General features: G+C 60.3%; 1 protein-coding gene across 7 annotated transcripts in view; it reads right to left on the bottom strand.

The window, feature by feature from the left end:
• The window catches only part of Casz1 (castor zinc finger 1), a 139,907-nt gene that overhangs the window by 3,398 nt on the left and 110,229 nt on the right, over positions 1-26,280 (bottom strand). For 6 of the 7 annotated variants that reach the window (XM_047549806.1, XM_047549829.1, XM_047549819.1 and 3 more), the window contains 17 exons: positions 20,184-20,669; positions 16,355-17,189; positions 15,426-15,494; positions 13,800-13,890; positions 12,794-12,958; positions 11,675-11,847; positions 10,691-11,532; positions 8,392-8,527; positions 8,156-8,219; positions 6,936-7,090; positions 6,715-6,837; positions 5,611-5,955; positions 3,960-4,158; positions 3,073-3,244; positions 1,254-1,405; positions 1,034-1,175; positions 196-492 (listed from right to left, as the gene is read on the bottom strand). In XM_047549806.1, the coding sequence (XP_047405762.1) occupies positions 196-492; positions 1,034-1,175; positions 1,254-1,405; positions 3,073-3,244; positions 3,960-4,158; positions 5,611-5,955; positions 6,715-6,837; positions 6,936-7,090; positions 8,156-8,219; positions 8,392-8,527; positions 10,691-11,532; positions 11,675-11,847; positions 12,794-12,958; positions 13,800-13,890; positions 15,426-15,494; positions 16,355-17,189; positions 20,184-20,669 (4,446 nt within the window). The remainder of the gene's footprint in view (positions 1-195; positions 493-1,033; positions 1,176-1,253; positions 1,406-3,072; positions 3,245-3,959; positions 4,159-5,610; positions 5,956-6,714; positions 6,838-6,935; positions 7,091-8,155; positions 8,220-8,391; positions 8,528-10,690; positions 11,533-11,674; positions 11,848-12,793; positions 12,959-13,799; positions 13,891-15,425; positions 15,495-16,354; positions 17,190-20,183; positions 20,670-26,280) is intronic. The other variant, XM_047549836.1, reaches the window with a different exon arrangement.

Here is a 26,280-nt window from a genome sequence, read left to right as displayed (position 1 = left end):
AGGCTGAGCAGGAGCCACAGGAGCCATCTTTAGGACAGGAGCCAGGCTTTCTGGTCTTAGTAGTGCCTGGCCATCAGGGATCCAGAGTGGCCCTGTCCTTGGCTGAGCTGGCCACAGATAGGGGTCAGGTTCTGGACCACAGTCTCGACTACCGGGTGGGGCGACCCATACTGGTGAGGAGTGTGTGCGAGTTACCTGCGGCATCCTGAACTAGGGGGACGTCACTTTTTACTGGAGTTGGAGTGGCAGTGACAGGCGGGAAGCTGGGCGGGCTGCTGATGGGGTGGGCCAGGCCGCGACCGGCGCCCAGAGTGGCACTGAGCAGAGAGTGTGAGAGACAGGACGGAGAGAAGAGGCATGGGAGGGCGGGGAGGGGCGGCCGGAGCCCGGCCGGGAAGGGTGCAGCCAGCGGGGGCTGCGCAGCCCCTCGGGCAGCCTCGTCACCAGCCGCAGCAGGAGGAGGAAGAGGAGGAGGAGGAGGAGCCGGGCAGCCTGGAGAGGGTGGAGAAAAGCAGAAAAAAAAAAAAAAAAAAGAAAACCAAAACAAAGAACAAACAAACAAAAGAACCAAAATGAGAAACCTGATGGTAGGAGCGTGTGATGTGACGAGGTGGACAGAGCAGAGCGGAGCCACAGAGGGACACGGGCAGGAAAGCGGCGGGCAGGGCCGTGGGGCAGCAGAGGTCATGGTGGGCTGCAGGAGAGCCTGCCTCGGGGACCCAGGGCCCAGGCTGCTGGCGGGGCAGGGGCCTGAGGGAGGCGCGCAGGAGGGAGGCCTGGCCCCCCGCGCTGCCCCACGGGCTGGAGCTGCCCTGCCTTCTCTGCAGCTAGAGGACCCGCCCAGGGTCTCCTCCTGGAAACCGAAGCCAAGGACAGAGTGCTGGGGAGGTGGCAGGCTGGCAGGTGGCCTCAGCGCCCCACGTCCCACACACCAGCTGTCTGTTGCACACCAGCCTGTCCTTCTCGGACCTTAGGAACCTTCTGTCCAAGATGGACGCGGCAGGGCCAGCCTGGGGCAGGGGTCCCGCCTCACCTGCCGCGGTGCTCTCGTTGCCCACAGGGGTGCTGGAGCAGCTGCGATCCATGGTGGAGGACTCGGAGGAGGCAGCGCCCGGGCTGCAGCCGGGGTAGTCCACGCCCTCGTCAGTCTCGGCGTCCACCAGGCTGGGGGCGCCCTGGAAGGAAGCAGGGTGCTGAGGAAGTTGCTGCCCTTGCTCGGGGCAGGGCTGCCCACCCGCCCGCTGGAGCCTCACCTGGCACGGGGGCACACGGTCGAAGTTCCTCCCGAGCACCCTCCGCATGTGCTTCCGGGCGTGGGAGGTCATCTGGTGCTTCAGGAGGAAGGAGAACTGGCAGCCCTCCCGGATGCAGTGGAAGTGGCTGTTCACCTGGTTGTACTTGCAGCCTGTGGACACGGCCCCACCTGCATGAGCCTCCCCAGCCAGCGCTCGTGGCCAGTGTGCGCTGGGCACTGCTCTGGGCACAGGGGGCGTGGCTGACAAAGCAGATGGCATTGGTACCTAGAGTGCATTTCCCTGAGGAAGGCTTGTGATCAGCCACCTGCAGGAGTCCAAGGCTACCTGGCTGTCCAAACCCTGGGCCTCTCTTCTGGCCCAGCACAGAGGCACATGGAAGGCTGGCCCCATTCCCTGCCCACACACTGTGAGGCCCATAGCTCCAGGGCAAGGAACCCTGTCCCCAGCATGCCACCTGTCCCCACACCTTCTCTAGGACCTGGGCCTCCCTCTACCCCCATGTCTCTCCTTTGCTTTGGGCTGAGAACAAACAGAGCAGGTGGGGTCGAAGCCCCGTCCGCTGAGGGCAGGTGAAGGCCTGCCTGTCACCATGGCACCTCGCTGCCCGGGTGTCTTATATCATCCCCCAGCTTTGTTTGGCCCCAGCTACCACCAAAAACACCAAAAGTTGAGTAAATAATGGCAACTTCAGAACACCCTGACATCTGTAAACTGAGCCCAGCACAACACAGACCTCCCAGTGTTGACACCTGTCTCCATGGTTTCCAGCCCTCTCCTGGCCATGAATCGTTTTGAATTAATACTTGAGGAAAAGATTTGTTTCCTCTCTTTTCTGGCAGTTGATGGAGTATTTTGCCCTCCCTTGTGGAAGGGCTGACTGCAGGCTCCTCCTGCCATCAGACCCCACAGCCACGACCAGGCCACAGCCCAGGTGTCCATGCCGACACCTTCTCCTGCCCGTCCTTCAGCCATATCTACAGGCCCATAAACACGTGGCTCATCCTGAGGCAGGAGGACGGGCTTTGCCCTCTGCCTGCCACCCTGAGAGCCCCAATCCCTACAGGCATGCCCAGCAGGAGGCCCTGTTCCCTGCAGGCTCAGATCTCAGCAGCAAGGTCAGCCCCACGGCCTCTGCTGCCATGCTCAGGGCTGTCGGTGGCCTCTTCTTCCCAGGCCCACGGCCACCTCCTTCCTGAGTATAGTGCCACGCACAGATTCTCCAGCGGAGCCCACAACGTCGCCACCAGGGTCCCAGCACCAAGCTCAGGGCCAACACACACCAGATACTCAAAAGCTGAGCCGCCACCGTCCCCACCCGTCCTCCCCCGCAATAGCACTAGCACATGGCTGTTTCTCAGTCAATTACTGCTGAATGAATGAGCAAACAGTGGCTTGGGGCTGGGGCTGGGGCTCAGTGGTGGAGCGCTTGCCTGGCAGGTGTGAGGCACTAGGTTTGAGTCTCAGCACCGCATATCAATAAATAGATAAAATAAAGGTCTATCAACATCTAAAAACAACAACAACAAGAAAATAATGGCTCATTTGAGACAAAACCCTATAGTTGGAGCAATGGAAAGAGGTCCAGGGCAGGGGTTTCTAGAACCCCTAACTCACCCACATGCCCTCTGGAAAGGGAGAAAGAACCAAGCTGAGGCCTGGATGCTGGCAGTGAGGCGCCAGGGCATCCCGCGTGGGTGGAGAGGTGGCCAGAGTCAGCCTCCCGTCTTTCCTGGACTGTCTGGGTTTTGACGCCTTATGAATTGGACAGCCACTGCCCTGCACCTGCTAGAAGTCCCTACCCGGCCTGGCTTAGTACCTAGCCTGCCGCACTCCTCGCGCTTGGTGAAGTATTTGAATCCGTTGGCCGCCCGCCGCTCAGCTTTCTCATGCTTCTTTATGTGCCAGGGCAGCTTGGTGGTGATGTTGGTGACGAAGTAGCAGCCGGTCCGGAGGCAGTGGTAGTGTCCACGCATCCGGAACTCACAGTGCTGCAGGGAGGCACAGGAGGATCAGGACAGGCAGGGACTGTCCTGGGACTCTGGGCTGTGGCAGACCCTTTCCTATGTGTTCTTCCATGTTCAGAATCAGAAAATGCAATCTTCCAATGCCACCCCGAGCGGACATCACTAATCTATCCTAGCCCTCTTCCCTGTATGCCCAGGCCTAGGCAGACATTACTAATTTATCCTAGCTCTCTTCCCTGCATGGCCAGACCTAGGCAGGCATCACTAATCTACTCAACCAGTCTGTTTTGCATAGCCAGACCTCAGCTCTGAGTCTTTAGGCAGTCCCTATCTTGGGGATGGGCCTTAAAAGTGAATTTGATCTGCGATTCCTGTCTGGGCATGGACAGTTCTCTTTATCTATCTAGTGGGCCAATTTAGAAATTATGTCTCTGGAGAAAGGTGAATAGCCAATTCCAGAATGGGCAAGAATGATGTTAAGTGCACAGAGGCAGCATAGTGTTTAGCTGCCACTGGGGGTTGGACTAAAATGACAGACCTTACCAACTGAGCATCACTCTGGACCCCTGCCCGGGGGCCCCCAGGGGCCTAGGGGCAGACAGTGTCCTTTCCAGAGTCTGGTGGAAGCCAACTTAAAAAGGGTGTGAAAAGCAGAGTCTCTGCCAGGAGGAGCTTGTCCCAGGCCCTGTGGCTCCTGTGGCTCCCCTGCCCCAGCAGCTGAGCCGCCCGCTGTGCTGACCTGGTTGGGGCAGAGACACTGCAGGGAGTAGTAAGCAAACTGGTCTCGCACGTTCACCAGGCTGTTGTTGGGGTTGATGTGGTCCAGGCAGTGGGACTCAGCCTTGCCAGAGGTCTTGCAGACGTACTTGCAGTTCCCAAAGAGACAATGGAAGTGGAACTTGTTGGCGTACTTGCAGTCCGTCGCGAGGCAAGGGTCGCTGCAAGGAAACCACAGCCCAGAAGGTCATTGGTGTTCCCGAGCCCTCCCTGCTGGTGTCCCGACTTTGCTCGTGTCGGGGCTCACTCCTGTCACCAGTGGCACATCGAGAGGAACGCCCCCAGGCTGCCCTCCTGTTCGGCAGGACACCTCAACTAGAGACTACAGATCCCAGCATGCATCCCTGCCTCCTTTTAGGAGCTCTGCCTGGTGCACAGGGATTGCAATATGCAGGGTGCCCAGAGCGTTGCATGCTGGGACACGTAGTTTCCACGGCCACACCTCAGGATTATAGATAAGGATGGCTGCAATAACTTCTTGGAAATGAACATAAGGGATGGTGCTGCCAGCCCTGGCGGAATGCCATCGAGGGCCTGGCTGGCATGGCACGGCACTGACTTGGATGTGGTTGACTGACAGGCTGCAGATGGGTGGGTGGCCCTACCGGGAGTGGTGCTACCATGGACCTCAGCAAGTGGGAACGTGTGTCAGGGCCTGCTGAGGCTCACAGCTGCTGGCACTCCCTAGGGTCAGCTGAGGCCTCTGCTGCCCACCTGCTTAGAGACCTAGGAGCCAGGGGAGTGGTAAGGGGTGGTGGGGTGGGCGGGAGTGCTGGGCCCATCCCCTATGGCTGGCCTGCTTGGGAGGGCAGAGGGGCCACGGAGCAGGGCCACTATCTGGGAGCCCCGCTTCCCGTGCTGCAGAGGGCTGCAGAGGATGTGGGGCTCCAGCTTTGGATGGTGCCCAAGGAGTGCAGCATGTGGGAACTCTGACAGCGTACAGGGAGCTAGGAGGGCACCACGTCTGGGAGCGGAAGGGAGGAAGGGAGGAAGGGAGGAGGGGGAGGGACGGAGAGGAGTCTGTCCCCTTCCAAACCACGGGCCCAGCCCCAGGTGCTCAGAGAGGGAGGACAGCTGCCACTCAGGTGGTATAAATAATCCAATTTATTACTTTTATTGAGAACAGGAAGCCGCACACATTACGATACAAAGTCACCGTTCTCGCCGCAAGAAGCCACCACCATTCAGTGAGAAAGGTCCCTTCCACCTAAGGCTCCGGCCACTGTGCATGTGGGTGCAGGCCTGTAGGGGCCTAGTCATTGCCCCCACCCACGGCATCCCCCGCCCTGCAGTCGCAGCAGGTGCAGCCACAGAGGAGGCCAGCAAGGGAGACCTGGTCTTCCCTGTTGGGCCAGGAAACCTGAGGGTCCACTCCCAGCCTGTCCCAAATGGTCCTGGGGACCACCCCCAACCCGCTGGCTGCTGGGGACAGGCCGTGAGGCACAAGCACAGCATCTTTGGCTAGAAAGACGTGGCCCAGAGGCCATGTCCCAAAGGTCAGGGGCAGCCAGTGTTAACTCTGCACACCGAGGAGCAGGGCCTCCTTGCTGCCCTCGCTATACCCACTCCCAAGACGCGTGGGGACGGGGCGCCCGGCTCATCGAGGGACTCACTTCTCCTGGAACTGGAGGAATCCGGGTTTGACCTGGGGCTTGGCATTCTCTAGAGAGGTCGTCGCCAAGGGTGAGGCGGGCAGGTGAGGCACTGATGCGGGAATCTGAGGCATCTGGGGTATGGTGGAAGCCAGCTGCTTCCAGGCGAGCAGGGTGGGGGTGGAGGGCACCGAGGCTGAGGCCGGGCTGGGAGCAGGTCCCTCCAGAGAGGCCCCTGGGACTGCAGTGCCAGGAGGTGCCGGAGGGGGCGAGGCTGCCAGGGGAGGTTTGGTCTCTGCAGCAGAGGCTGGGAAGGAAGCCTCCGCGCTTCCTTTCGCTGCTCCGCCCTCCGTCCGGAAGTGGAAGCTGGAAGAGGCCGGGGAGGGCATGTCAGGTGGGAGCTGAGAGGACCCACTAGCAGCCAGCCCCTCCCTCGCCGCCCTGCACAGGAGCTGTGCCTGGTGTGACCCCATCACAAGACCAGAGGCCCAGCATAGGGACCTCGTCCTCAGCAAGGTCTCCTGTGGTCCCACCCAGACAGGAAGACGTGAGGACTGCTGTGCCCTAGTTCTGGACTCAGCCCTCATCCGTCTTCCTCTCTGTGATCTGCCTCTGTCCCAGGTGGTCCCTCCCATCAGGTGTGTGTGTGACAGCAGCGGGACAAGGCGCCCACATGGTGAGACAGGCCTGGCGCAGGGCTCAGGCGCCGGCTGTCGCGAACATTACAGGTTGTGGGTTCAGTTACAAGTGGTGGCTGGGCTCACGGCTTTTGACTCCGTGGGAGTCACAGATGCATTCTGCTGTTCTGGGTCAAAGGGACTCAAGATGTCACAGTGGATGGGAACCTTTGCCCTGGGTCTCTGCCCTGGCCACTCTGCAGGGGCACCTGGGGCAGGCTGCCAGGCCCACAGACATGGAGCAGCTGGTGCCAGGGCCTCGGTGGGGCCCAGGCAGGGCTCGCTGGACACAGCTGGCTGGGGGCTGAGTGTGTGGAAGGAAGACCGGAAGCCCATCCCTCTTCGGGCAGGTCCTTCTGAGAAGCCAGCCACTCCTGTGGTCTGGTGAGAACTGCTACAGTCTGTGGGGTCCCCAGCGCCCCCAGCCCTGAGTAGAGACCCCACTCACTTTGCATGTTTGATGGCCCCGTCCAGGGTGCTGAAGAGTGCGCCACACTCCTCCACCACGCAGTGGAAGTGCGCCTTGTGGAGGAAGTCACACTGGGCATCACAGAAGTCCTTGGTACCAAACCTGTCCAGAGGAGCCAGCAGGGTGGAGGAGGCTCCAGTCAGAGTGGGCTGCCGGCCCAGGCAGGCCTCCCTCCCTCCTGGCTCCAGGCAGCTCCTCACCTGCGGAGGTACACTTTCCAGGGCTCTGACAGTTTCTCCTGAACCAGGGCCTTCACCGCCTTGCCCAGGAAGGGCGAGGACTCTGCAGCGGGGCTCCCCTCTGCTTCTGTCTTGATGTTTAGCAGGCTTCCGAGGCTGGGGTTGCCCTGAGACATCTGTGAAGACAGAGGGCGAGCTTGGAGCCAGGGACCTCAGGACAGACGAAGAGGCCTGGAAGAGGCAGGCCCCTGGGCTCTTCGAGCAATCCCCAGCCGCTGGGGCCACTGCTCACTCAGGGTGCGAGCTGTGGCCATCTCTCGCCAGACTTTGAGGCTCCCTGGTTATTTTCCTGCCAGAAGGGTTTTCAAAGGAAGTACAGGAGGAGGGGGGATGGGGGAGCCCCTGTGAATTCCTTGAGAACAAGAGAAGGAGCACAAAGGAGGAGCGGGGAGGGAGGGAGACTCATGGGGTGAGGGCAGACAGGCTCTCTGCTGCTGCTGCTCCTGGGAAGGAGAGTCAGCCCGAAGGCTCCCGGGAAGGAGGAGGGTGTGCAGGGGGCAGTGGCCAGAGGAGGGACAAGAGCAAGAGAGCAAGCGGGTGGGGGGACACAGGTTTCTGCCACGCCAAGTGCCCAGCTGGGACCCGCCCCGTGAGGTCCGGCCCAGGCCAGCTCCCTCTTCAGCCCCATCACTGTGTACAGTGACCAAATTAATCTTGCTGCCGTCAAATTTATCATGTGAAGGGGAAAAATATATTTGAGATGATGTATAATTTACAAAGACCCTGCATTATTTAAAATAAATATTCCAGAGCGACCTCTCCGGAAGGCGTCCGAGACCATTACTCAACCCGAAAAGTGGAAATTGATGCTCTGCTCCCACTTTAGTCCCCCCTCCCCGACCCCTTTTTAAACAAACAAAAAATATATAAAATAAATAAATAACATTAATAACTAAGGGCGAGAGAAGTTAGAGGGCTCCAGAAAAGCTTTCGGAGCCCTCCATCTGAAGGGAAAAAAAAGGTGTCAGAGGCTAGAATATATTTCTTCAGCCAGTTCATTAAATTAATTTGTAAGCAGTGGCTCTGAAATTATATTCGATGAAAAATGGCCTCAAAATTTAAATGGTACAAACTCATCTTATTAGAGGGAAAACATTAAAAAACAAACACACCCCCACCCCCAGCACAGCTTTAATTTCTTGGGGTGGGGGAGCAGGAGGCGTGTGATGGATGGTTCTTACCTTATTCATAAGCGAGGATAAAAGAGATGAATTTGCCGGGGCTGCGTGGCCATTTGATTCATTACTAGAACACAAACCGAGGGGCTCTCAGCTCAGACGGCTCTGGGCCGAACCCAGAGGCCCACCCCTTCCAGCCCCACTGATGGTGCAGCCCCGCCTGCTGCAGCTGCCTGGCAGGAGGGCCCCAGGGTCCAGCCCAGGGTGCTGTCAAGGCCTCCTCTCTCCAGCCGCCTCACCTGGACTCCTTCACAGTCAGGTCTAGACTGCGGTCTTGGGAGGCCTCGAGGGGACCTGGGGGGCCAGCGCTCTCACCCGGCTCCTGCTTCACCTGGGCTGGGGGGAACCTGGCGGGGGTGGCCTGCTGCCCACTTCCTGCAGGGGAAGGGAGGGAAGATGGGGTCAGAGGGGCCCAGGCTTCACATGGACACAAACCCTGTTCCCCCCTGAAGGGAGGGCAGTGGCCTGGTGGGCCAGGGGCGCGGGGAGGCCCAGCCGCTGGTCAGCGATTCTCCCTGCTGACGTGATCGCTTGCGACGCTTACCCCTGTGTGGCAATTCTTCAAGTGATAATTATTGCAAAATTATGTCAAAGTTGTCCTGGCTCGGGGCCTCCTGGAGAAGAAGGCGGGAGGCTGGGGAGGGGGCTGGGCGGGGGCGGGGGCCCTTCGTTTCTCCACCAACTGTCACAGTCGATTTGTGGGGCTGCCGTTTAAGCTTTTATTAAAGACTCTGTTAATGCTGAGGGAAAGTGGCAGATCTGGACGGAGCGGCCCCTCCTTGGTCCCTGGCCTGCTGTTGCCGGGGCGACAGCCCGCCTGCACTGAGCATGCCCGGGGAGGGCATCTGCTGTGTCAGGGCTACGGAGCTGACGGCCAATCGCGGTGGTTCAAACCGTGTGACCTCGCCCCGTCAAGTCAAGCCGTCCAGGGCAGGGGCTCAAGGCCTGGCCAGACTGGGTCTGAGGAGGCGCTGGGCGGGAAGAGGCAGCAGGAGGCCGAGCAGATCAGGGGCAAAAGAAGCTGCTGACAGGAGGGTGTCCACTGGGCCCTGCTCCACAATCCCCAAGTGACTGAAATATTAATCTGCCCCAAGGCGCTACAGCTGACAGCGCTGCTTCACAGACTGCAAGTGGCATTTTATTAAAAATACAGGAAAACGGCTCCCTCCCCTGTGCCTGACCTTTCTTTGGGGGGAAGGAGATTTTCTTAAGGAAAAAAAAAGTACTTGACAGCTTGGCCACCAAGCCCAGTGTGGCCTTGGAGGGCTCTGCCTCTGGCTGGAGGGGCGTGGCCAGGGAGTGGAAGGTGCAGCCTCCAAACTGCCACCTGGGAAATGAGTGCCCCACCAGGGCCCTGAAAGAGTTCTCAGCCCTCGGGAGTCCACAGCTCCTGCAGTCACTTGTCCCCGGTCCCCAGGAAAATAGGCCTGGCTCCCTATCCAGGACTGGAACCCTCCGAAGGTGCAGGCAGAGCCCAGGCTGGGACAAAGGGACCCTCTGTCCTGGCTGTTTCCAAGAAGGTCTCAAATGGGAGCAGAGCTTCTGGGCCTGGTAGCCAAGGTGCTGAGGACCCAGTCTCAACTTGGTCACTTTCGGCTGTGTGACGGGATGGGCCACCTCACTGCTCCATCAGCGCCACAAGGAGGTTCGGCTTCTGCTTCCTTCTGCCTGTGTGTCCCCAGTACCCACTCGGCGCTGGCCCTTGGTGGGCACCCAGCAAGCACCAGGGGTTGCTGAATGAACGAATGAGCCACATCTTGGACAGGAGCTGAGCCCTTCTCAAGGGTTCAACTACAACTGAGTTCCCAGATGGGGAAGCGAAGGGAGGGGGCAGGGAAACGAGGAAGCAAGCGGAGGAGGAGGGAGGGCCGCCTGCAGTCAGCCAGGGCCAGACCAGAAGCAGCGACCTGGCTCCAGCCTGTGCCCACACAGGCGCGTGGCCAGGGCGCCTGCCTAAATGAATCGCGTTGCAACCCAGTGCCTCTGCACACTGGCCAGCTGAGAACCGACGGCCACTTGGCGAGGGGCTGCCACCTGGAGAGTGCGCGGTGGGTTCTGCTGGGGGAGAGCTAGGGAGGTGTGCCTCGGCCTGGAGGGCTGTCCAGGTATGAGCTGCAGTCACCTTGCCACTGAGCTGGACCTGTCCCCCTCCAGGTCAGCTGGAGGAGACTCGAGAGAAGAGGGGGGCCTGGGACAGCTCTCCTCAGGACTCATCCGTGATGCCGGAGATGAGGACACAGTGAGCCAGCAGAATGCACAGGAGCCCCAGGAGGGGGGCCTACTGTTCCCACCTCAGGAGAAACAGAGGCGAGAACTCCCCGGGCAGGGGGCCAGGATGTAGGGCTCTGAGGAGGAAGTAAGCAGGATGGAGGCAGAGCCCAGGCAGAGAGGGGGCACGGTGGGTGCAAGACTGGAGGGCAGGGCCTGGGCAGACAGCTCCCCCGCATCCCCCTGCTCTGCTCTGCAACCAGCGTGCAGGGACAGAGCCACTGGGACCCAGAAGGTGCTGGCTTCCTGGGCAGGGCCTGGCCTGCTCACCTGGGTCAAAGGTGGCAGAGGGCTTGAGGGCAGCTGCGGCCAGTCTGGCCATCATGGGTGAGATGAGGCCCTTGCTCGCAGAGATTCTCTCCATGATGGAGGCGGGGGGCACGGGGACAGAGGTGGCAGTCACCAGGGCCGAATCTCCAGCTCCCGAGGCCACCAGGGCAGGCGTGTCGGGGGTTGCCGAGGCTGCTGCCCCAGATGACATGGCACCCAGGAGGCCAGGGGCGCCCACAGGCAGGGAGGTACTTCCACGGCCAGGAAGAAGGGGAAAGTAGGGTGCGGCGGTGGGCAGGCCTGAGTTGGAGAGGGCCAGCGCCAGGGGGATGGAGCCAGGCAGGCCCTGGGGCATCAGCCCGGGGATCTTGCTGCTGGGAGGCTTGGTGGCACTGGGCGCGGCCTCAGTGGTGGCAGCGGCAGTGGCCAGGGACGCGGAGGACTGCTGACTGGTGGGGGAGGCGCTCAGGCTGGAGTTCTTGCTGCTCAGGGCAGAGAAGTCGACCAGGTCGTCGTTGCTGGACTCCTCGGGCTCCGTGTCCTTGGCGCCCAGCAGCGAGGGCGGCAGCCCCAACACGCCCGAGGAGCGGACGTGCCGGCGCTCGTGCTTGCGCTTGTGCGAGGTCATCTGGCTGGTGGAGGTGAAGGTGAAGCCGCAGCCTGCGCGGATGCAGTGGAAGTGGTTGGTGGCCTTGCTGTACACGCAGCCCTCGTACCTGCACTCCTCGTACTTGTAGAACTTCTTGAACCCGTCCTTGGCGTAGGCATCGTCCTTGATGTGGTAGCTCTTGTGCTTCTCGATGTCACACTTGTTCTTGAAGGTGAACGTGCACCCGGGACGCCTGGATGGGACATTGGGGGCCTGTCACAGGGCACTCAGGGGACAGTCCCCCCGACAGAAGACTGAGGCTGGACACCAAATCAGCCCGAGTGGCCGTCCCCTGCCCCTATTCCAGCCCGGGCGAGGGTGCCTGGTCAGCTCACCTGCAGTGGAAGTGCGTGGTCTTCTGCCCGTAGAACTGGCAGTCGGCTGTGCCGCAGTCCTCGGTGGCCCGGAAGCGCTGGAAGCCGTCGTTGATGAGCTGGGTGTTCTTCTTGTGGAAGTTCTCGTGGGTCATCACGTCCGACGTGCTCGTGTACACCTTGTTGCAGCCCACCTGAGCGGGAGTGGAGGGCAGGGGTCTGAGGCTGGAGTTGCTGGCTGTGGCTGGGCACAGGTCTCCTCTCAGGGCAGCTGACACCTCTAACCTCAAGCTCCCCAGGTGTGCCTGGGCCGAGGCACAAAACCTCGAACAACCCCCAACCCCTAGGGAGCGACCAGGCCCTGCCTGAGGGTCGGGCCCTCTTCAGACCACACACGCTTTCAGGCCCAGGCGAAGTAGCCATGCTCTTCAGATGCTGCATTTGGCATCCCCGTCTGTGGCCCTTCCTCTACAGTCCTCAGCGTTGACCGGGGCTGCGCCCTGGAAGTCACCTTAGCTCTGGGACTTGCTTGGTGGATGATTTCTGGGCATAGACCCCCCCACCGCCCGCAGCTGGGCCAGGCAGGCAACGTTGCCATATTGAGTAAAAACCAGCGCCTCTGCGCACCCTCGAAGGCTGGGCTGTGCCAGCGTCTGCGCCGTCTCAGGCCCGGGGCCCCTCCTCACACCCAGGTTGTTCACAGAGGCCGTGACAACCCTTGACAAATATGGGGGAGGCAAGGAGGCTGCTATTTGCAACCCAAAGTCGTTCCTCCTGGGCCTGACACCTTGAAAAAGCCCAGACTCAGTGTGGCATTAAAACAAAGAATTAAACAAAAACCTCCTCAGGAATCATTTGCAATGCTGCTCTTGGTGTTAAAGCCTAAAAAATGCCGGTCTGTATAAACAGCTCACTGAATTTCCCCCACACCAAGTATGGCCACGGGGAAGGCCCCGCCCCGGCCACCAGACTGCTCACACCGAGCCTCCCTCAGCATGCCCAGTGACCCGTGGCTCACCAGCTATCTCTGCCCGCACCCAGAGACCCTGCCCCCAGCCACGGCAGCTGGGGTCAGAGGAAGGCCTGAGCGGGGGCTTCAGGGCCCCAGAGGTCCCCTGGCAGGGCAGGGGAAGCAGGCACCTGCATGCAGTGGTAGTGGGTGCTCTTCCCGTTGAGGTGGCAGCCGTGGTAGTAGACGCTGCAGTCGTCCAGCGGGCTGAAGCGCATGAAGCCGTGCTGCAGGGAGTTGTCGCGCTTCTTGTGCATGTTGTAGTGCCGGATCACGTCCTGCTTACTCGTGAACCTCTGCCAGGGAAGTGCACTGAGCTGGCAAGAGCCCTCGCCCCCGATGCACCAAGAGAGCCAGGACCAGGGACTGGCCCCAGGGCCCTCAGGTCACCCCATAAAGATAACCCTGCTTGGGGTCAGGGCAGCCCAGACTACCCAGCCAGTTCCCTCAGCAGCACTGATTCCAACAATCTGGAAGCCACAGGCCCTCCCCTGGCCTCTCCCCAGGCTCCCAACAGCCACGGCCCAAGCAGAGGGTGATCCCAGAGGGCAGGAACTCAGATGAGAGTATATTCTGCCCAGTGAAGCTATGGGCAACGCCAGGCAGGGACACCTGGTGACAGAGGGAGCCACCTGTGCACACCGTCCAACGCCACCTCTTTGCCAGTTCTGCATTTGCAAGTGCTGGCTTTGAACACAGTGACATTCTATCTGAACCTCCATTTTTCATCTTGAAGTGGCGCAGTAATGCCAGCCTTAGAAGGCCCTGGGAAGGCCTAGGGATACAGCTCAGTTGGTAAGTGCTTGCCTCGCATGCACAAGACCCTGGGATCAATCCCCAGCACCGAAAAACAAAAACAACTAAAAAGAGAAGGCCCTGGGCAGAGTTAGCGAGCTAAGGTATGCAGGCTGACCAGCATGAGCCGTGGGCCACACTGGACTCCCAGTGAAGCTGCGTGGGCATCACCACCAGCAGAATGCCAATGGCCGCAGATCTCATCAGTGGCTTCTCAACAAGCAGCCAGGGATGGGCACAGGCTGGCCGGGGTCCACACTCGCTGCGTGCCCGAGTGAGTTCAGGTGACCCACGGAGTGCTAAGCACCTGCTGCCCCTCCTGGCTGGAGCAGCGGCCCATACCTGGTAGTTGCACTCGGGGTCCAAGCAGTGGTAGTGCTCGCGGTACTGGTAGGCGCAGTGGATGTGGCCGCAGTGCTGACTGCCGGAGAACCTGCAGAGATGAGGGACAGGTCAGGCCCCTTCTGGGTGCCAGGCCCCAGGAGCACTCGTCCAGGGCCCCAGACCTGAGCAGCCACCTCTGCCCAGGTGCCAGAGAGGTGCTGCTGGGTTTCTGCAGGCCTGGTTGGTGACAGGGCAAGTGGTGAAGCAGAAGAGGCCTGGAAACGCCGGGTCAGGGACTGGGCCTGCCAGGAATCCCAGGTCCCTCAGGATGCATGCTTGCCAGCATCTTCCAGGGTGAGTGGCAGGTGAGGCAGAGGCCTAGCACCCAGGTGGGGAGGAAGAAGCCAGGGCAGGCCACAAGCCACAGCCAGAGTAGACACAGGCCAGGGAGGTGGGGAGGAGACCTGGAGAGCCCACAGCAGCCCAACTGCCTTTCGTGCAGTTGGCTGCCTGACCAGCAGTATGCCCAGCTCTGTCCAGGGAGGGGACCCTGGCTGGGCCAGCCCGGGCTCTGTTGCTGAGAGGTGTTAAAGGGCTCTCTCTGTTCTGGGCTTTTCCTGACACTTGAAATAGTCCAGAGTTATGAATTTTTAAAGCACAGCATCTGTTTGGCTTCCCGTGGCAGGGAGCTCGCTCTCCAGCCAAGTGTGCAGCTAGGAGGAGCCCCATGCTGCCTGCACACCGCCTGTCTCCAGGAAACCCAGTCGCTCTCCAGACTGACACCGCCGGGGTGTGGCTCTCAGAGTCTTGGTGATGGCCAGCCCTGGGGAGAGCAAACCATGACAGCGGCAGGGAAGAAGCTCTGCTCAGCCTGCCTGTGCCCCTCTATGGATGATGTGAGTGCAGGAGGGGAAAGAAACCCATGCCATGTGTGGGGGGACCACTTGCAAATAAATATTTAAGCTGAAGTTGCCAAAAAGGCCATCTGCTGAGGCACTAATAATAATGACAGCAACAGTAACAGAGAGAAGACCAAAGAGAGCAAAGGGGAAAGACGCTGGGACAGAGAGGCAGGGAAGGGTGGGAGGAACTTGGAAGAGCACAGAAGACAGATGCCACCAGGGTACAGCCCCTGCCACGTGCTGCCTCACCAGGCAGCAGCTGTGAGGAGACCGACATAGGGGAATTTGTTGCCAATCCTGCTGCCTTTGGGATGGAAGGGATGGATCTGGAGTCAGGTGGTGTCAGGCCTCACCCGGGCAGCCCAGGGGGCCATATCAGAGAGGACAACCAGCCATACCCCTGCCCAAGCCTGACAACTACGGTGGCCTGCATTCCACCTGAGGTTCAGAGTGAGGGCTGAACCGAGGCCAGCTGTGGAGGGGGACCCTGCACTCACCCATGGCCAGACCTTGCTGTGGGCCCCTTCCCACATCCTGGCCTTAGGGGTACAAGCTTCTTAAGATTGTGTGGCCTGAACCACAGCAAAGGGGTAGGTCTGGAGTGGGCTCATGGGGCAGCTTCTATGGGAGTTTAGAAAAGAAGCGGGTGAAGATGGGAGAAGACAGCACAGGGAGGGTCCCACAGTCCCGGGCATTCCTGGCCCCCACCTTCTCTCCACACCGTCTCCTCCCCAGGGCCTACCTGGCAATATATTTCTGGTAAATGTTTACATCTTCGGTGACAGCCGGTTTATCTGTGGGCAATCCATTCCTGGTGAGACACATGGGACATAGCCGATCAGTCGCAGGCGCAGGAGCTGCTGGGAAGCTCCCTGGCCCTGCTCTCGCCCTTCTCGCCTTGGCTGAGAGTCCTGAGGCCCATGGCTGGGACTAAGGACGTACCTCGGCAGAAGCCTGGCAGAGGCTCAGTTAGTCCAACTAAGGAGGGCTGGGTCACCCAGGCAGTGGGGCAGGAGGTTTGCACCCGAGCCCCAGCCAGGCCTAGAGTCTGGCTGGCAAGGCTCTGGAGCCAGGGCCTGGACCCCAGCACACAAGGAAAATCAGAAGGCCAGGGCTGAGGAGCACCAGGCGTCCCAGGAGGAACAGGGGAAGGAAGCGCAGCACACCAGCCTCAAGTCAGGGCACTTCCTGGGTCTGCCTGGGTTCACGCCACCAGGGTGGAGTGCAGGTAAGGGCTTTGGGGAAGGGTCTTGTTCAGCCTCAGGGACCCTTCATTTTACTAGGAGGGCCAGTCCCCTGTCCCTGGGTTAAGGCTGAAAAGGACTTCTTCTTTCTGCTACCTCCACAGCCCAGGCTCTGAACCTGGGCATCAGAGCCACCACAGGGACCCCAGCACCCCCACCCCAGCCTGCAGTCAGCCCTGGGGGTAGCAGGCAAAGGAAGCCAGCTGGAGCCAACAGGGGTGTCGGCAAGTATGCAGCGAACACCAGCGCCTGGGTGCGTGAGCACGCGAGGATCCGCAGCAAGGTGCGGAGGTACCGGGCCATGAACCGTGCTGGAGCGGAGAGGGCGTGGGGCGAGCACGCAGTGAGCGTGGGCACTGTGTGTGTGTGAGCACGAGCAAGAGTCGAGCAAGCACATGTCTGGGTGCCCAGGGCTCAGGGTGCTTACTTGACAGTGGAGACGGTCCCCGTGGTGATGGAGTCTGTTTTGGAGAAGGTGGACTTCAGGTACTCGGGAGTGTTGAAGGACAAGGAAGCAGGTGGCTCGGGCCCTGGCCCAGGGGCGCTGGGAGCAGTGGGCACACTGGCGAGGGGTGCAGGAGCCAGGCTGGGGGTGGGCGGAACCTTGGTGGGGCCCGGCTTCTGGATGCCCCGGACATCGTACTTGGAGGGGCGCCCCACCTTGCCGGTCTTGAAGGCGATGGCCCCGCCCATATCGGGGCTGCCCTCCCCGGGTTTGAAGAGGTGCAGGTACTTGACGTTCTCCAGGTCATACTTGGACGGCTTCTTGTAGGTGCTCCCATTCTGAGGCCGCAGGTTCTCACCAGTCTTCAGTTTTTGGATGAAAAAATCGTACTTGGAGGCCCGGGCCACCAGGTTCTGCATCTGGACACTGCTGTGGGATGGCAGGGGTAAAATGGTGGCCTTGGTCTCCAGGTGGGCGGTGTTGCTGGGCAGTCGCAGGCCAGGCAGAGGGCCCACCACCTCCTTGCCCGTCCGCTCCTCAGCCTTGGTGCCATGGGCTGGCCAGGAGAGCTGCTCGCCGGCCTTGAGCTTGCGGATATACTCCTCGTACTTGGAGAAGCGTGCCCGCTTGCTGAGGTTGTCCTCAGAGGTGGGCAACATGGAGGAGGTGGCCGCCTCAGGGGTGGTGCCCGCATGCAGCTTCTCAAAGCTGATCTTCCTGGCCAGCTCGTCCCTCGTGTTCTGGTCGTCATAGCCGAACATGCCCAGGAACTCAGTCATGGTGGAGGCGGCATAGTCCCTTAGTGAGGAGGTCTCTCCTACAGGGAGGAGGGGGCGGTCACCTCTGGGAGGAAGCAGGGGAGGAAGGGCCCCCCACCATGAGCCCCCACCACAGAGAGGGGCCTGCGTGGGGAGGGGCAGAGCAGGACATGAGCTATGGACGTTCGGCCCACTTGTTAGGTTTTACGACTCTTAAATTAATTTGTTTTAAAAAAAAGTAATTAATACTGGGGTAAAATAAAACGAGTTCATCAATGCCAGGAAAATCAATTTCCTAAATGTTCTGGCCGATGGCTTTTCAGTACATTAAACAAAGTTTCATAAATGTCTCCGCTCTCTCGCCTTGGCCTAATATGAAAGAGAAGTCATCTTACTGGAAGTAAGGCCAGATCCCAACCTGCCTCCCGAGGCAGGGGCAGTAGTCAGGCACAGGGACGGGGACAGGTAGGGATGTGGGCGGTGGCTGAACTGTCAGGAGAGATCCCAGGGGCTGAGACAGATGCTCTAGGTGGGGTTGGGGTGAGCCCAGCAGGGGGACTTCCCTGAGTCCCACACATGGATCTCCTTGGCTGATAAGGGGCTTGCGCCAAGATGCCTCAGGACCTGGCCTCCCCGCTGCCCCCCAACAACAGAACTGAGAGGGCAGAGACTGTGCCAACGTGCCCACACAGGCTCGCATAGGGCCCTTCCTCCAGCCAAGATTTACATCATGGGGTACACAAAAGTGGATCACCCGGAAGAGCAAGGACCAGGGCGGGTGGGAGTGGCTGGCCCTGCAGGTCCAGGGGCAGCAGGCCTGAGCAGGGCGCATCCATCCTCCCTACTGTCTGCACCCAAGGCACACTGCACGGGAGCGGCCTCCCCACAGGGACGCACACACTCCGCCTCACACCATTCATGTGCTCACACACACAGTTCCCAGCTGCTTTCCCTAACTGTAGACACAGCCAGGTCCTGAGGACGAGTCTTAGGCCAACGTGGCCCCTCCTGTGTGCCTTCTACACACAGCCTCTCGGCACGGCCGGAGTGCGGTCTCCATCGTAGGAGAGCATACTCGTTCCTCTGCTGAACACGCGCCACACGCCACGGCAGGCTGTGCCCTCGTCAGGACTGGGCACATACTGACAAGAGAGAAGCACAGTCCAGGGGACACCATGCTCGCTACTCGGCCTGAGCCTGCCCACCTGGGCACACTCAGAGCAGCAGGACCCCAGACTGCTAAGGAGAGGCATGCCAGAGGGATTCCTCCCCAGCCCACCCAAACCTGCCAGGTCTGAGATGCTCGGAGCACAAGAGGAAGGGGCGGAGGGGGTCCAAGAAGCAGAGCCCAGCAGGGCCTGGCAGGAGGGAAACCCAGCAGGATGAGGAAGGAGGGGCTCTCAGCTTCTCGGGGCCTGGCAGCCCACTAGGTAAGGAGGAGAGTGTCACAGACAGCTCCCTAGCACCCAGGCTGGGCAGAGTGACTCAAGAACCAACAGACAGCTGTTCTCCTGGCAGGGCAGGTGGGTCAGCCGCAATCCTGAGCAGCAGCCACACAGGTTGAGGGCCCGGCCGGGGAGGAGTGGGCTCTGGCTGCTGGATACAGTGGCTCAGGGACCAGGGAAAGGGGCTAAAAATAGCTGGAGGCAGCTGAACCCTCACTATATATGGCAGGGAAACAGAAGGCTCTGAAGGGCAGGCGACTTGGAGCAGGGAGGGGGCCAGGCAGGGTCCCACAGGCAACTCCAGAGCCCTGCATTCCTGACCCCCAGACCCACAGAAGGTGGCTTGGGGAGCCACGCCCATGGCAGGCAGCTAGGGTTCGGCTGGCTCCCTTGCCACTTGGGGCTGGGGGAACAAGGACTCAGGCCACAAGGCCCAGGCAGTCCAAGTCCTGCCTCCTGCCTTTCCAGCTCCCTTCTCCCAGGGAGGGGAGGAGGCAAGAGGTGAGGCCTCCTCACCCCTCGCCGTGGCAGAACTGGGTGTGGAAGATGTCGGAGAGGCTGCTGGCCCTCTCCTCTCCTCAGGCCCAGCACAATCACCTTGTGTCTGGCAACGGCAAGGGCTTTTCCTATCAGAGGAAACTGAAGGTCACACTTTTCCTCATTGATCTTGCAATGTTTGTTAATTACTCTGTCACTGATGTGGCGAAGGATAATTAAACAGCTCTGTTTATATCTTATATGCATAATTATGTGGCTGTGCAGGGCTCCCCGCACAGGGAGGAGATGCGCCCCTCGCCGCAGGGGGACGGGGACAGGGGAGCAGCAGGGGAGGCGTGCAGTTCTAGGCACCGACCTGGGAAGAGGCTGGGGGCTAGAGCAAAGGCCAGACCCGGGGGCTCCAGTTCTGGTGGGGGTCCCTCTCCTGCCTGAAACCCCAGGTTGGCCCTCCCCTGAGCAGAAAGGGCTAGAGACTGCTCTGAGTACTGAGGACAAGTAGACACCAGAGAAGTCAGGTGCTGGCCATCTCATGGGAAGAGGTCAGCCAGAGGACCATGTCGGGGCGGCTGGGTGTAAGGGGATCTGCTGGCTGGGCCTGGCCAGCCCCGTGGGCCTGAGGTCCTGCCTAGGAGGGCCAGGGAGAGAGGAACAGGGAAGGAAAAAGCTGGGGTGGTGCGGGCGGGGTCAGAACCTTTTCTAGGCTCCTCAGAGAAGCCTCGCTGAGCAACGGGGCTTGGAGATGGCCAGCTCACGGGGTCCATGCTGCTGCTCCACCACCAACCACTGGCCCCACACTGGCAGCCAGGGACCCTGGCCTCCCAGCAGGCTCATGCCTGCTCACCCACCATCTGCCCACGCCTCTCTCCTGTGTGTCTGGCCACTCGTCCTCCACCCATTGTTTCTTAAGGACCCACTGTGTCCTGGCAGTTCCCCCCGCCCCCTCACCCTCCTAGGAGGCTGCCTTCTGGGTCCCTTTACCCCGTCCCCAGTCCTCACCAGACGAGGTGCTGTGCCTGGGGCAGGAGTGAAGAGGAGGCGCCCTCCCTGCCGGCCTCCCCAGTGATACCCCTTTCCCAGCCTCCACCCTCCCCTCAAAGGCCAGACACCCACCTGAAGCCTGTTTGACGCTGGGGCTGCTGTCGTCCTTCGAGGCTGCCCCGTCCGAGTCCTTCTCCGGGCCACTGCCGCCCTTGGAGGGCTCTTCCACGTGGTCTTCCTCGTCACTGCAGCCCTGGGGCTGGACCATGTAGACACCCTCGGGAGGCAGCTCCAGGCCCTCGCGCGAGATCCGCCCCAACACGGGTGCCAGTGCCGGCTCCTCGCTATACTCCCCGTTGACCCACTTCTCAATCACCGCACGCCTCTTGTCTTCTTCGCTGCGTGGGGCCCGGGCCACCCCAGACTCAGGGCCACTGCGTTCTTTGTCCCGGGGCCGCAGCGAGCTGTCCTCCGCCTGGGAACCAGCCTCTGCTCCCTTCTCCACCACCACCTGGCGGCTCAGCTTGGCGCAGATGGCATTGAGCTTCAGGCCGCCTTTGCGCTTGGCCGCCATGGCTGGCTTGCCTGCAGGTGGGTCGGTGCACCGGGTGCCTTCAGCTGCAGAAATGGAGGGGCACGGAGGTGAGGGCTCCACATGCCAAGCACAGCCACCCGTGAGCAGCCCCGCGGCCCCATGGGCCAGTCTCCCCAGACCACGGGTCCATCACGCTGCCCTGAGGTGGCCCAGCGGTGCTCATCTCCCCTCTAGATTGGAGCTTGAGGGCCGGGCTGGCCAGTCACTCCATCCTCAGAGCCTGCCCAGTGCCTGGCAGGTAGCAGGTGGTTCAGAACAGATGAACGAATGGCTCTTCAAACACAAGTCTGACTCCTAGCACCTGGTTCCTGGAAGAATTTTCTAGGCTTGTTTGGTCCTAAATAGCTCCTGAGAGGTGCTATGACATGTGGCATGCAGAACACTGAGCACAGGCAGACGAGGGGCTGATGGTGAGGGAAGGTGGCAAGGGACAGTGCTGCACTGCTGGTGGCCTGGCTCTGCCTCACCACAGGTCCCTGCGGAGGAGTCAGTCGACAACCAGCTTCTAGCCTGTGCCAACCTCTTGCCCTGCTGTCCCAGTAAGCACCTGGCTGGCACCGTCCCTACCTGAGCCTCTCATCCCTGGCAGCACCTCTGTCAGGCCAGGTCCCTGGGCCCCACCACCTCCAGTGTCTGCTCACAGGACAACAGAGCTCTCCTCCTTGGCTCTCAGTTACTTGGGACACTCTGTTTTTCCTCAGTCACCTCCCCTGTGAGGGTCTTCCCGGCCCTTCTTCCCAGCCTCACTGGGCCTCTGGTCATGTCCTATTGCTGCTCCACAGAGATCCTCACAGCCCCTCCTGGGACCTCCCTCCCAGCACCTCCCTCCTCCTCCTCCACCTTGGCCAACTTCTGTATCCTGAAGGCCTGGCCAGTCCTGGGAAGTGCACTTCCAGCCCAGGGGAGCCCCGGCTGGGGACGAGTTGGATTGCGTAGGTCCCTCATGGGAAGCCCAGAGGCTACAGTTAAGAGTGCTGAATTCCTGATGTGACAGCACACAGCAGTGGAGACCTAACTGTGCCTTGTCAGGGCACCGAGGGTCCTGAGGGCACGTGACCAGGAAGGCCTACAAGGCTGGACATATGCAGGGAGTGACGCCACACATCAATCCACCCCTCCTTCTAGTGAACTGCCATGTGCCACACCTCGTGGTGGAGCAAAGGACATGGCAGTGGCCACATGGAGGGTCTCAGTTCATGCTTGCTTTGTACATAGGGAAGACCCCATCAAAGAGTGCTTCCCCAGGCCCTCGCCAGGGAAACGGGCCTGTCCATACAGGTTGGAAGGCTGGGGTGGGGTCGATGGTCCAGACACCATGAGCCGGCGCAGGGCGCATGCCTGTAATCCCAGCGGCTTGGGAGACTGAGGCAGGAGGATCATGAGTTCCAAGTCAGCCTCAGCAACTTAGGCCCCAAGCTACTCAGCGAGACCCTGTCTCTAAATAAAATAAAATATAAAAAAGGTGCTGGGAATGTGGCTCAGTGGTTAAGCACCGGTGGGTTCAATCCCTGGTTAAAAAAAAAAAAACAAAAGAAAAAAAAAACCCACCATGAAACCCACACCCTGACGAGCCCACTGAGAGGCCACACCTGTGCCTGCTCAAGGGCCTCACCCCACAGGTGGACTCGACTTCTATGTACAAATAACTGTCCCTTGATGTACACATGCCCTGTGACTGCAGATCCCTGCCTTATCACCAGGGGCTGTACATGTGGCCTTGCTTGGGGACTGCCAGAGAAAGGTCTGCCGGCCAGCTCCCAGTGCTGTGGCTCTGGCTACAGGGCCTTGGACCTGGCCCAAGCCAGATGCCCACAAACTCACGTTTGCCCACAGCTCCAAGACTGGAATGAGGTGCCTCTCAAAGCTCAGCTACAGGGCCCCGAATCACTGCCCAGCCAGCTCAACCACTGGGCAGGCCAGCAGCGTCTGTGACACCACATTTCCTCCAACAGGCCTCAGGGGGAGCAGCCTCACCTGGTCCTCTTTATCCCTTGCCCTGGACGGGGCAGAGAGGAGCGGGAGTAGGAGCCTGCTCTATTTTTACCAAGAGGTAAGCAGCCAAGTGTGTATGGCAGACGGCAAATGATCTATAAATATTTATCCCAAGGAAGAGGGAAGCAGAAGCTCCCAGGCTGCACTTGCTGCGGGTGATACCCCCTCCCAGGGCTCCCACCCATCCTGGAGCCTCCCTGAACCTCGGCCCACCCAGCCCAGCCCACCTTCTCCTGATCTCAGCCTTGTGCCCCTTCAGTCCCAGCCTGGGCCCCCACCAGCTGTGATGCAGCTGTGCACCAGGCCCACCCCCATCCCCCAGGCCCCTTTGCTCCTGTCGACTCCCCCTACACCTGCCCTCCAGCTGCTGCTCTGACCCAGCCCACCTGCCTTCCAGATGTTGCCCTCCCTCTGACTCTGGTCCCAAGGGTGGAGGTGGAAGAGGCACCTGGGCCTGAGACACGGGCAGGAGGCAGAGGCAGGACTGATGGTTGTTAGTGCCAACGTGTGGGAGGCAGGATGGCGGGAAGGGGGCATGTAAGCAGTGAGGGCTGAGCTGCTGCCCTGAGCCTTCTGGCCCGCCCTGTGGGGCCTTGCTGCTGGCCCCTTCATCAAAGGCCCTGGGACCTACAGACTACCCACCCCCGTGGTCTGACCCCAGACTCCTGTCCATGTAAACATTCCTCTGACTTTCTTCCCTAAAACATAAACGCCGTGGCCAGGCCTCAATGGAAGGAAGCCATCCGTCCCCGGCCCTGTCACTGCCCCTTTCATCTCCTTCCCGCCACCAGCCTGCCCGCTGCTCTATTTACACTGGACACTTCCTCTGGGAACAATACTGCCCAGGAGGCAGGCTTGGGCAGGAGGGTGGGAAGGCAAGGGGACTCCCGTTCTGCTCACCCAGGGACAGGCAGACTCAGGGGCGGGGTGGGGCAGGAGGGGCAGCTGAGGTGGGCCCAGCAGAGCGCCTACTCTGCTCCTGGCCCTAGTGGCTCTGAACACCAGGAGGCACAGCACAGGTTATAGCCCGGTCCCTGGGTCAGAGGCAGGAGAACGTGGCTGGCTCTGTCCCTGAGAGTTGCGGGCCCCGGCAAGCTGTCTCCCAGGGAAGAGCTGCAGGCTCCAAGGTGGGAAGGTGCCTGCCTGGGCCAACCACAGGACCTGGCAAGCAAGGGCCTGGGAAGACAGCCGAGCCCAGGAGGGGATGACAGGCAGATGTAGTGCCATGTCTGGCCCAAGATTCCAAGACCAGGAATCCTTACCTGGCCCAGAAGAGGCAGGAGGGAGAGGAGAGGCAGGAGGCCCAGGGCCATCCGTGCAGCTCTCTCCCTGGCTCCAGAGAACGGCCCCTCAGTTTTCCTACCAGGCCTCCAAACTCAAGGAGCCCTCACCCGCAGTCTCTGAGCTGAGCAGACCCGACTAAGGTGGAGGAGAGAGAGGCAAAAGCTGGCTGTCCATCTTTGCAGCACAATCTCACCAAAGCTTCAAAAATGATCCAGCTGAGCCCTGTGCCAACCCATTTGACAGAGGAGGAAGCTAATCCTGGAGCTATAGATACCTGGAGCCGAGCTCAACTTGCGGAGAGCTCACCAACCCTGGGGCTTGGCGACATCCCCATGAAGGCTCCTGGGCAAGCTCTGGGAGGTCCCAGGCCTCCCTGTGGGGGCTCCTTTCCTCCCTTGCCCCATCTCCTCCATACCCCCACTTCCTGTTCCCATAACACAGAGCCCCCTAAAGTGTTAACTGCGATGGGTAAAATGGTGCAGCAGATTGCTACAATAAATAATTTACTGATATTTATAAATATTCAAATCAGCCAGCTTCAGAAATCGAATGAAGGGAGGGCCTTGGGAGAAGGGACCCGTTATGGCACGAATCTCATCACTCCCTCCACAGGCTGGGGAAGGCCAGGCTCCTGCCAGTTCTGGGTGAGAAAGGGGGGTGCCTGTAGCTGCACCTGGGCCCCTTGTCCCCAAATCTCCCTGACCTGGGAGGTAAAGGGCTGTGGGAAGCTGGAAGGACTACTCCTTCAGCACCTGGTCAGGCCAGGCCCTCACCTGCAGGCAGACTGGGCTCAAGGGAAGAAGAGTCTTGGCACCCACTGCTCACGGCCTTGGGTCTTGGAGTTGCTGGTCCTTCCAGGGCAGGGGCAGTCCCAGGGGTCTGGGCAGTCCTGGCAGCCCCTCCCCACCGTGAGTAATGTGTTTCGGGGCTGGGCTGCCTGTCAGCTACCAGGCTCCGGGTGCTTTATGGGCTCTGCTTGGTGGCTCTGAACTCCCTGGTAGGAAATAAAGTTCTCCCTGCGCGTCCCTTCTAAACATTTCACTCAGTGGAAACGGTGTTTAAGAAAAATGAGGACATATTTCTTCCTAAGGATGCAGGATCCCCTTTGGGCGGCCTAATGCCCGCTGTATATCAGGAGGAAGGGAGGCAGGGGCCAGGAGCCAGTCCCCTGGGTGGGGGTGCACCAGGCTCTGCCTGTCTTCTGCCAGGCAGCTCTGGGGGCCATGGATACTGCCCAGACACTGGTGGCTGCCCTCGCCCATGGCTTCTACAGCCACATGGAACCTGGTGCCTCCTGAGCACCTTGTCTGTGCCAGAAAGTATGCTAGGCACTTAGTCACCCTGGTGATCCCCCAGCATTCCTGCAGGCCGGCTGTCCTGTCCCTACTTCCAGATGAGGCAGCAGAGGCTGCCCACCATTACCCAGTCAGTGCTGGAGCCCGGCTCCCACCAAGCTCAACATCCAGGGTTATCGTTTTGAGCCCCCCACGTGCCTCCCAGGTCTTCCAACTGGCTGTCCTGGAGACTCAGGGTGCCTCAGGGCGTCTCAGGGAGTTTCCACCTGCTGCCCTTGAGGATTGGAACCTCACAGACCCCCAGCCCCTGTTCAGTAACGCACACTGGGCACCTTCCTCCATCCAGGCCATGGGCTGAATTCTGAGGCTACAATGTGAGCAAGACAGGCAGCCCAGGGTCCTACAGCACCCCGGTTCCTACATCAGGGGCTGTGCAGTTCAGACCAGGCAACGACGTTCGAAAGTCATTACCAGAACCATCTCCCTGACAAGGAGCACGGGCGCCACACGAGCAGAAAGGAAGGTTGCTGGGTCAGTGCCTCCCCTTCAGAGCCCATCTCCAGCTGAGCAGTCCCCTCCCCTCACATCCCACCAGGACCTGTCCCCTGGGAGGCCCCCTGGGAGAGGGGACCTTCCTGATCATATTTCCAGCTCGGAACAGAAGGGCCTTTGGGTTTTTGCTAAAGGGAGTAATGGCCACTGTTCCCCTGGGGTTCTCAGGCAGGTCCCTGGTCCTCAAGGGCTCCAAGCTGGGGAGCAGGCAGGGCTTGGCCGCTGGGCCCTAGCTTGCCCCCCTTTGTTTATTTATTTATTATGATTTTTTAGTCCAGTTAAAAGGTTTACTATCCAGACGCGTCTAAGTGGCCTCACTTAGCGTAAGTAACTCTATAAATCAGGGGAACTGTTAGCATCCACCACACAGGCTGGCTATCAATCTCCCCCAGGTCACAGTCAAACAGGAAGGGGAGAAAAAAGAGAGTTACCACCCAGGGGAGATTTAAAACACACACACACACACACACACACACACACACACACCAAACGCACGCACGCAGTGTACACA

This window comes from Sciurus carolinensis, chromosome 1 (genome assembly GCF_902686445.1).
Source record: "Sciurus carolinensis chromosome 1, mSciCar1.2, whole genome shotgun sequence".
NCBI classification, from domain to species: Eukaryota; Metazoa; Chordata; class Mammalia; order Rodentia; family Sciuridae; genus Sciurus; species Sciurus carolinensis.
Note: the sequence above shows the minus strand (reverse complement) of the source record. Positions and strands in the feature narration are given on the sequence as shown.